The sequence below is a fragment of the Bicyclus anynana genome, chromosome 10 (assembly GCF_947172395.1).
Source record: "Bicyclus anynana chromosome 10, ilBicAnyn1.1, whole genome shotgun sequence".
Taxonomy (NCBI): domain Eukaryota; kingdom Metazoa; phylum Arthropoda; class Insecta; order Lepidoptera; family Nymphalidae; genus Bicyclus; species Bicyclus anynana.
The window spans coordinates 873,075-882,856 of NC_069092.1; the positions used below are offsets into that span (position 1 = coordinate 873,075).

Sequence of the window (9,782 nt, forward strand, 5' to 3'; positions counted from 1 at the left end):
TTTTGAACTTCGTACTACCTTATAAAACAATTAACGTGTCCATACTAAATTACCAACATCGATTGTCTCAATTTTTTGACTATTTCTTTGTGATTCTATTGTTTGTTTTTAAACCATCATTGTATTAACTAAAACAAAAAAAATCGGTAATCCGTTCACAAGTTAAAAAAAGAGACTAAACAGCAATTTGTATCAAATCATTCATTCTTTGATTCTATGCATCGTAGAGGAAGTCATATCAGTTTTTTAACAAAAATATTCAAGTTTCCCTAACTTTGTTTCTATTAACATCTTTAGTAGGTATAATTAGTTTTTTTTACTAAATTGCTTACGTTCCATACCTCATGTGTACGACCGGTAGTTTTGTATTATACGATTCTAAAAATAACCATGCTGTTATGATACGGTTTTAATGTTCCATCTATTTTTTATTTCATGACAATAAATTACTGAACCTATTTGTATGAGCCTTTGCCTTCCCATTTTTTTTCTCTGTTTCTTCATATCTAGTAGTTATTTCTTTATTAATATTATGTTAGTTTGTTTCTAATTGCAAAATACTAACTGATGAATCACTACCTGCCTCGTTACATTGTATTCCAAGCGTATAAAGTGTATCAAGTGTTATTTTAATTAATGGTGCCAATCAGTCAAATGTCGCTGATCGTATGATTTGTTGTTAAACACAAAGTTTATTAACCTAACTAATAAGATAGTAAATAGAATATAGAGAAAATTTAAAGCATCAATCTCTACAATTAGGTGGTAAAATTAGAAATGTCAGAGATTCATTCCACATTGGAAGAAAATAACAAATAAATTTTATCTTAAAAGTTAAAACACATTGTCAAAAGTGGAATACAACTTCATAGATATAAAAATCCACTGCCTACAATTTATTGAAGTACCTATTATAATGTTGTTGAAAGGAAAACTATCACACCTAAATAGGAAATAAAATTCAAAACGTTGTAAGTAATCAACCAAAAACTACATTCTTTTATGGTGTCGTAAAACCATCACATTGGTGTAGTAAAACTATTTTTCCTTTTTAGAATAGGTTTGCGCTTGTCTGCAATCTTGCCTGTTCGGAAGCAATGATGAGGTAGATGGAAGCGGGCTAAGTTGTTAGGAATAGGATGAAAATCCACATCTTTTTCGGTTTATACACGACATAGTACCAGAATGCTAAATCTTTGCCGGTAGTGTGGTAACGCTCGATGTCTACCACCAGCCAGACCTGTACCAATTAGGAAAACATTAATCGGCTCAGCTGGGGATCGAAATCCTCCGTCTTGTAAGTCCACCGCGCATACCACTGCGCCACGGACGCCGTCATTAACTTGGCTAGTAGTTAATTAAATAATTAACGTTTGCAGCATGTCTGGTCCGTCGGCAGTCGTGTACACCTTCCTGGGCGAGTTCACCAACCTGCGGCACCGAGACAAGATGGTGGCCTTCGGCTCCTCGTTTGTCGGCATCGGAACCGTCGTCCTACCAGGTATTGAACCTTTTGTTTTTCTTATCAGCCGGCCCATTCTAGAATGTTCGCATCGGTTCTTGACGCATGACTTTTTGCGTCAAACAAAACGTGTTTAATAGAAACCAGAAATATATGTACCTACTCGTATGCTTCGTGGCGCAGTGGTTAGACTATGACGATTTGAATCACGAGCTCAGGGGTTAGGTTATGAAGTACTGAAGTATTAATTCAATACAAATCTCAGCTCACACCCCCGTCTCGGAGAGTTAAGATGACGGTCAAGACCATTGTTATTTTCTTGTAATGATTGTTAAAGAGTCACATGTTATAACCATAAGAGCATCATATTCTCGGCCAAGGCGCATTTGGAACCTTCGTAACTTTAATTTTAAGTTTCCGACTTTATTTACTACCATTAAATTAAATCATGACGTTTTAAAAGTGCTTGTAAACTAAGCCTAAGTAAAATAAATGAATTTCGAATTTTGAATTTATGGTGGATATTAGAGACCCACTGAACTTGCGAGGTGGGTCTGTCATCATTATCAGCCTTTTAAATGGTTCACCATTTAAAAGGCTGATAATGATGATATATTGCATAGCTATTATAGATTTGTACCGATACCTTTTGAACCGATAGCAGAAGCTTCAAAAATGCTAATGAAAGTATAAAACAATCAGAACAGCTTTGCTGAAATAGCAAAGCTGTTCTGATTGTTTTATACTTTCATCTGTCTGTTCTGTCTGTTCCGTTCAGTAAAAATAATCAATCAGTTTATATGTACATACATTATAAACAATGTTATAGTCAGGGATTTTCCTTAAATTATACCTTATACAACATTACCGACATAATCATATCGTTAATATGCAGGAGAATTAATTGCACAGTGCGCCCATTTTATTTTACTACATATATCATATTATGGCTTGATTGTATACACGTGTTAAAAACGCTATTATAAAATTATGAAATGAATATGTCTGCATGCTAAATTGTCATAGTACTTCGTGAAAGAACCTTGAAGATTATAAGAACTAAGATTCTGTAAAATAAGGGCACAATTTCCAGAATTGGAATTTATTCCAATTTGATCGAGAAGTAAGAAAATTATTTTGAATGCTAAGAGTACCTCCCAGTGAGACCCTCCCCCAGGCCGAAATTGATCAGTAACTGGAAAAATACGATTAAAAAGTTTTGTCAACATTTTGTGTGCTTTATTAATCAAAGAACACTTCCTAATCCCTCTAATATATAACAGAATTGTGTATGGTGGGATATTACGCATTCATAGAAGGATTCCACGCAGGCGAAGTCGGGGTCTGCTAGTAGTGGTTAACGAGTGTACGTTGAAACTTTACATTGAGCTGAGATAGAACAAGATCGATAGGCTGAATCATGCGGGTGATCCAATAGTAAAGATAGTTATTATTATAATTACCTTGCAACGTAGGAGTATTGATTAACCACATTGATTGAATTATATAATACAAATTATGTGCATAAATATAAAGAATAAAGAAGTTATTTCTATGAGTAGTGCACGTATAAATGATCAGATTGCTATTGATATTGCATAATCCAGACCTTGATTATTCAAACAAATCTATCAATGTAACTAATTTTCTGGCGCCGCCTAGTCATTATCTGTCACACTTGATAGTGGATCTATAAGAATTTTACATTATAACCATAAGCTCGCCTACCTGCATTGGGACAGCGTGGTGGTGGTTGTAGCTCCGTATCCCATCTATACTAATATTATAAAGCTGAAGAGTTTGTTTGTTTGATTGATTGAACGCGCTAATCTCAAGAACTACTGGTCCGATTTGAAAAATTCTTTCAGTGTTAGATAGTCCATTTATCTAGGAAGGCTATAGGCTAGATATTATCCCCATATTCTTACGGGAACGGGAACCACGCGGGCGAAACCGCGTGGCGTCAGCTAGTCTCCTGTAAAGCGGAAGACTTGGCCATGTAATAAAATAGCTTGATAATTATGATATCTAGTGCAATATGACTGATAATAATGTTTTTCTCTTGTTGCAGCGATATCCTGGTTGATTCTCCCTCTGGAGTTCTCTCTCCCAGTGCCTTTCCTGGGAATCGCATACCGTCCTTGGAGACTTTTGATAGTGGCATGCACGCTGCCATTCATTCTTGGCACCCTGTTCCTACTCATCGCCCCGGAAAGTCCCAAGTTCTTAAACGCTTCGGGGCAGTCGGAAGAATGTTTAGTTGTGCTGAGGAAGATTTATGCAGTTAACAGAAGATTACCTGAGGATACTTATCCGGTAAGTGATTTACTATTTTTTGTTACTCTGCAATACTTATAGTTCGACATGAATTCCTTCTAGAAAGGATTATTTTGTGTAAATTAACAGATATATCATTATCAGCCTATAATAACGGCACACAATACAAAGGACTAGAGCCAGAACCAGGCGTCCCTCCTTATAGGATGTGGCCCTTGGGTTCGCTTCTCTAATGCAAGTTGGTGGTGATAACTTCCTATACCATGACAGCAGTGGTTAAAGATAATGATCAGGGTCGACGGCTCACTCAACATATTCTCTAATGTCATACACATATGACCTAGAATGTTTCAGAAAGAACAGCTCAACATTTTGATTTTGAGGTTGTCCAACGAGACAAACAGTTGAACTGATTATTCAGGTCGAGTATTGTGTTGAATTATTACTAGCCTAACTAGTGTTTTTATATTTCAGGTTAAAACCTTAGTATCAGAAGCTCACAACACCAAGCCCAAGGACAGCAAGGGTTTGGCTGCCATCTTCGCATCAATGCGAGACCAGACAGCCCCTCTGTTCCGCTCTCCCTTACTGCCGTGGACCTGTCTCACCTGCTTCGTACAATTCGGAATATTTGCTACGTAAGTAAAATATAATGAGCAAGGTTTCTGAGCTAAAATAGTTATTTAAATAGGTGAATAATGACTCGCTGGCAGAAGTTCAGTTAATTAAAAAATGTTATAAAAATAATCAAGATAGATTCCATTCCATAAAACTCGTTAAAATAATTGTTTTTTCCAGTGGATATATAAGAGTGTTATGTTTCAGTACTAACGGCTTCTACATCTGGTTCCCAACGATCTTGAACTCGCTCGCAAACCACGAGGGCGCGGAGACCAGGATATGCGACGTGCTGGATGCCAATCAGGCCAACAAGGCCAGCGCTTCTAATGGAACACTGGTACGAAATGTTGATATTATAAAAGATGAAAGATTATTCTTCAACCTACACAAACAGCTGAAACATTTCTAAACAGTACTTAACCTTCCAGACCGAAATTTATCACAATTAATTTATTTGGACAATATGGTAGTGTCTCTATCGATCCCTCACTAGGTGGACTGCCAACATTAAACGAATCGTAAGGTTGCAGACAGCTCAAGACAGTTGTATTTGAAAGTCCCTACAAAAGACCAAATTTCAGCAATAAACTTGACTTGACATGACGAGGATTATGATTACCTTTCCAGCCTTTTCTTTTCTTTTCAGTTTTTATCCTTTACTTTATAGACCTCAACTCTCAATAAATATAACTCTCTAAAGATAATATGCAATTTTGTCACAAAATCTAGTTCACATCTGATTTTTGTAAATATTTTTTAGATCAAATGCGACGACACCATGAACACAGCAACCTTCGAGATGTCGATCTACACGGGGCTGGTGTTCTGCTCCATGTACATCATGGTGGGCTTCCTCGTGGACTTCCTGGGCAAGAAGCTGATCCTGGTGGTGCTGCTAGCCAGTACGGGGTTATGTGGGATCGCAGCCCACCACGCCTCTAACCAGCAGCTGGCGGTGGCTCTGTTCGCAATTTTCCAAATGTGCGGCGCGTGTATTGGACTCACGAACGCTGTGACCGTGGAACTATTCCCTACTAAATATAGGTGAGTATTTTTTTAAACCTGAACGATTTTTATTGAAAAAACTTCAACCCCTTTTCAACCCTTTAGACCTCCAAAGGGTTATCCGACTCGTTGCTGTAGAGATTAACTTGTGAACGTACAAAAAAGTATAGATTAGGTCTGCCCCTAATGGGCCAGTCAAAGTTTGAATTTCATAATTTATTATTTTTTTTATTCATTACTATTATTTTTGAATGATATGATGTTAACTATATCTCTAGATTATGCATGGGTTGTCTTGATGTAAAGGACTATAACTATAATGATCCTACTACAAGGCTTCTATCAGATGTTAAATGTTTTAATTATTGTAAAATGGTGATTTAATTTCTCAGTAATATAGCTTAGTATATTTTGAAATTTGCACGCCCTTCAAGTCAAAATATTTTTTGTCATCTTTTTACATGCTTTGAGCAAATAAACGATGATTGATTGATTGATCAAAGAGGCTGTCCCTGTAGTCATATGGCACGACGATTCTCTTTCTACGATCCCAAACGCTTCGAAAACGTGATCACGTGATCTATCGATAGCAAATGTCATTCCCATACATTTTTCTAGTTTTCGAAGCATTTGCGATCGTAGAAAGAGAATCGACATGCCAATGGGCTACTGGTTGATAAATAAGCAAAGGTCAAAGGCAAAAGATGATCCAAATTGTCATTTTATAGTTTTATTTAAATGATGTTTTGTTATGCAGGGCGATGGCAGTGTGCCTGTCGATGATGATGGGCCGCGTGGGCTCCATGGTGGGCTCCAACCTCATCGGCCTGTTCCTCACCGTCAACTGCGGCGCCAGCTTCTACCTCTTCGGCGCCATTGTCATAGGTAACTGTCACAAACAGCCTTATAATTAACTGCCTGATCAAATCTCAGAGCAATACTTCACTTAATGTAATATGCGTGTGTATCAGGGTGTATCTATTCCGGTATTCCTATAACATCAGAGGCCGACCCAGCAATTTTGCCGCTCTGGGCAAAGATATTTTTTGCCGCCCTTTAAATACATTAAAAATACTTTTTTATTATTGGGTATATTAGTATTTTGTCAAAGGATAGTTTTAGCCTTGTTTGTTACATAATAATACTAAGCTAGTTGAAAGAAATAAAATAAATTTATTGGGAGGTAAATCAATTTTGTCGCACTGCATTTTTACCAAATATTTATAACAAATGCCCTGCTTGTCATTCATTGTAATAAATTTTCAAGTTGGGTTCATTTAGGAGTTGAATTGACTAGATCTGGGCTAAGAATTCTCCATTTATAGTCAAAAAAATTCAAAATTCATTTATTTAAAGAAAGCTCAGTTTACAAGCACTTTTGAAACGTCAGTTGACTATTTGTCAACCCGGAAGTCTAAAGGGTACAGTTTAATTGCGAATGTTCCCCTCTCTCTTGTTCCAGTGTGTTCATTATGCTGTCTCACTCTGCCGGCCAAGAAGAATGCTCCCTCCCTCGAAAAACAGAAGACAGAAGTGACTCAACACCAAACCCATGAACCTGTATGAGTGCATATCATGTAGTTGAGTATTCTCGGATATTCTCGAGAATTCCTACAGTTTATATGATGTATAGGAATTGTACGTTTACGTATAATGAACCCAAAGATTTTATAATATCAGATATGTTAACGCATCGAAACTCGGGCGACGAATGGTGGCTCATTGTCTTAATTTCATTTAGTCGCATTTTTGCGGCGATTTTGCAGGCACGTAGTGTATCTATAGTATAAAATATCATTGGATGAACATCTATTTCTCATGAGCTTTTTTGAACAGGTCGGCAAAATCCGTTTAAGTTTATTTTTTGTTTAGATTTTTCTTGAATACTCGTAAGTTAAAAATGCATAATATTCACTTGATAGCAAGTAATGATCGTAAGTAGAATTTTATTGTACATATTAGAAAAGTAGATAAATAAATTATGTACATACATATACATACAAGCTACTCTAAAGATGATATAGGTATAATTTTAGTTTATTTTTAATTTTAGATTTAGTTATATTATTTTTGTTAATATATCTAAGAGTATACATGTTCCATGTACTATACGATTTTTTTATATTTAATTTTTCAAATTCCCTATTAGAATCCTTTTCATGAAAGAAGTCCTGCAGCTAAAACCTGAACTAAAACTGACAGCGCCTTACACAAATGACAATAAGACCGCCATTTACCAAATAACGATGAGCGCCATTAAGACATTAGCACCGCGTCTGGGGGATTTCTTTCATGAAAAGGACTTTAAATGTCTGTGGCTACCTGCTGGGCAATAATTCTTATGTGTTCACGTCTCAAAAAAATATGATAATTTTTTTTCAATCTAGTAAAACGTTATGAACAATTATAGACCATTTTAAAAAAGTGTCACCTATCCTATTGTCTGGGGACATGTTATTCCGAAGAATATATAAATAAAACTAGCGGACGCCCGCGACTTTGACCACGTGAAATTTATTTTTTCACAAATCCCTCGGGAACCATAGATTTATCCGGGATGAAAAGTAGCCTATGTGTTAATCCAGAGTAAAATCTATTTCCATTATCATCGTTCTCATCAATTACCTATGGTAGGACCATAGGCTACACATGGTATAGAAATGGGATATACGCTCAGACCAATTATTGTATAGGACCTGCCTCGCTAGACGTTACTTTTCTGTCAAAGTATATGATCAACGATCTATGATCGATCTATCGTCTCTATAGAATCGATGTTAAATAGTTGTAATCGTGTTCGTCGGTTAAAGAGCTCCGTAAAAATACCTTTTTGTGTAATTGAATTGTATAAAAAACGGGCAAAAACTTCCAGCTTAGTATAAGATATATACCAAATCTAAGCTCGTTTTCCTCAGAAAATGACAGAAAATATTGTTCGTGACTATGAGTGCGATACAGGTCCTTCTATAATTGGTCTGAGGATATACGTTCAACTTAATTATAAAATAAGTAAGGTCTGGCTATAACAGGCCCTTACTATAAAAGCCTTGCGCACATTGAATCTCGTTTGCGTTTTATTAAGTTCGTACCAATCGCAAAGTGCGTCAGTGCGTCCTCGCTAGCTTGTGATTGGTAGGACACGAGATGAAGTCTTGAACGCAAACGCAAACGCTTAAGTATGCGCAAGTCTTAATGAATAATGACAAACTGTGATAATTTGTGTAGATGATAAGTTATATAGAAGTGTACATAATATTTTTAAGAAAAATAAACAATTAAGATACAATTAGTATGTTTTATTTAGAATCTCTTGATACTCGATATTATATTAATATTATAAAGCTGAAGAGGTTGTTTGTTTGCTTAATCGTGCTAATCTCAGAAACTACTGGTCTGATTTGAAAAATTCTTTCAGTGTTAGATAGCCCATTTATCGAGGAAGACTATACTTTATCCCCGTATTTCCTAACGTGAACCACGCGGGTGAAACCACGCGGCGTCAGCTAGTAGAGGTATAACCATAATGCAACTATGACAATAATCACAGTGTGGGGTCAAAGATCCGAAGTAAATAAGATCGTCTGTTTATTAAGTGAAAAGTGTTTTATTATCAAAAAAGTATATCGAAAAGTTTATTTAGAGTAGGTTGCCCAAAAAACTCCTAGCCAAACTATATTTTGAAAGCATAATTTGAATTACAAAAACGATCTTTAGGCGCCTTCACTACATTTTACCGCAATTCTTCAAAGAGTATCAATTGATATTAAACAATCTTAGACAAATTGTCTTGAAATTCTGTAAATTCTTTTCCCACCACTTAAAGCTGATTCTGTTAATCTGTTCTTATTTTTTCCACTCTTACTCTATTATCCTATTTTTATCTTTAAACGGCCAGTTCTTGAGGATCTTGCTCTTTAGATCAGCAAAACATAATATACTATTACAGGAGTACCCGTAAGCATTAGAAAGAGAAATGAGTATTACAACTATCTCACAGGCACCTGTTCACTCGATCTGCGCAGAAAGATGCGCAAACCGACAAAATCTTACCTCCGATTTCCCTACCGTTTAACTGCGGGAAAAGGAAAATGTCAACACCACTTGAACTTGGCCGGAAAATGGGAAATCTTCTCCGCCCTAGAGACCGGAAGCTTAAGGTCTTAGCTTCCGGGAAAACCTGGAGGAGGGCAGGAAAATTTCTGACTTGTGGGCGGCAGTACTAGGAGCGCAAAGATCTTAGGCGGTTGGTCTCAGCAATTGTTGCGCTTTGCTCTACGCACGCGCCAAAGTATTGATTTTCCGACCCCATTATTAAACATTGACGTACGAAAACTAATGGACGTGTCACTTTACAAATGGATGTGATTATTAGATTTTCGTAGTATTTTTTTTTAATTTAAATATTATAAATTATAAA

The 9,782-nt window shown here is 36.3% G+C and overlaps 1 protein-coding gene across 2 annotated transcripts in view; it reads left to right on the forward strand.

Moving 5' to 3' along the window:
- The window catches only part of LOC112047908 (synaptic vesicle glycoprotein 2C), a 29,584-nt gene extending 20,933 nt beyond the window's left edge, over positions 1–8,651 (forward strand). For both annotated transcript variants that reach the window (XM_024085202.2, XM_024085204.2), the window contains exons 5-11: positions 1,380–1,501; positions 3,534–3,778; positions 4,214–4,377; positions 4,565–4,697; positions 5,121–5,404; positions 6,123–6,250; positions 6,828–8,651. In XM_024085202.2, the coding sequence (XP_023940970.1) occupies positions 1,380–1,501; positions 3,534–3,778; positions 4,214–4,377; positions 4,565–4,697; positions 5,121–5,404; positions 6,123–6,250; positions 6,828–6,931 (1,180 nt within the window). In that variant the 3' untranslated portion in view covers positions 6,932–8,651. The remainder of the gene's footprint in view (positions 1–1,379; positions 1,502–3,533; positions 3,779–4,213; positions 4,378–4,564; positions 4,698–5,120; positions 5,405–6,122; positions 6,251–6,827) is intronic.
- Positions 8,652–9,782: the final 1,131 nt, after the last annotated feature.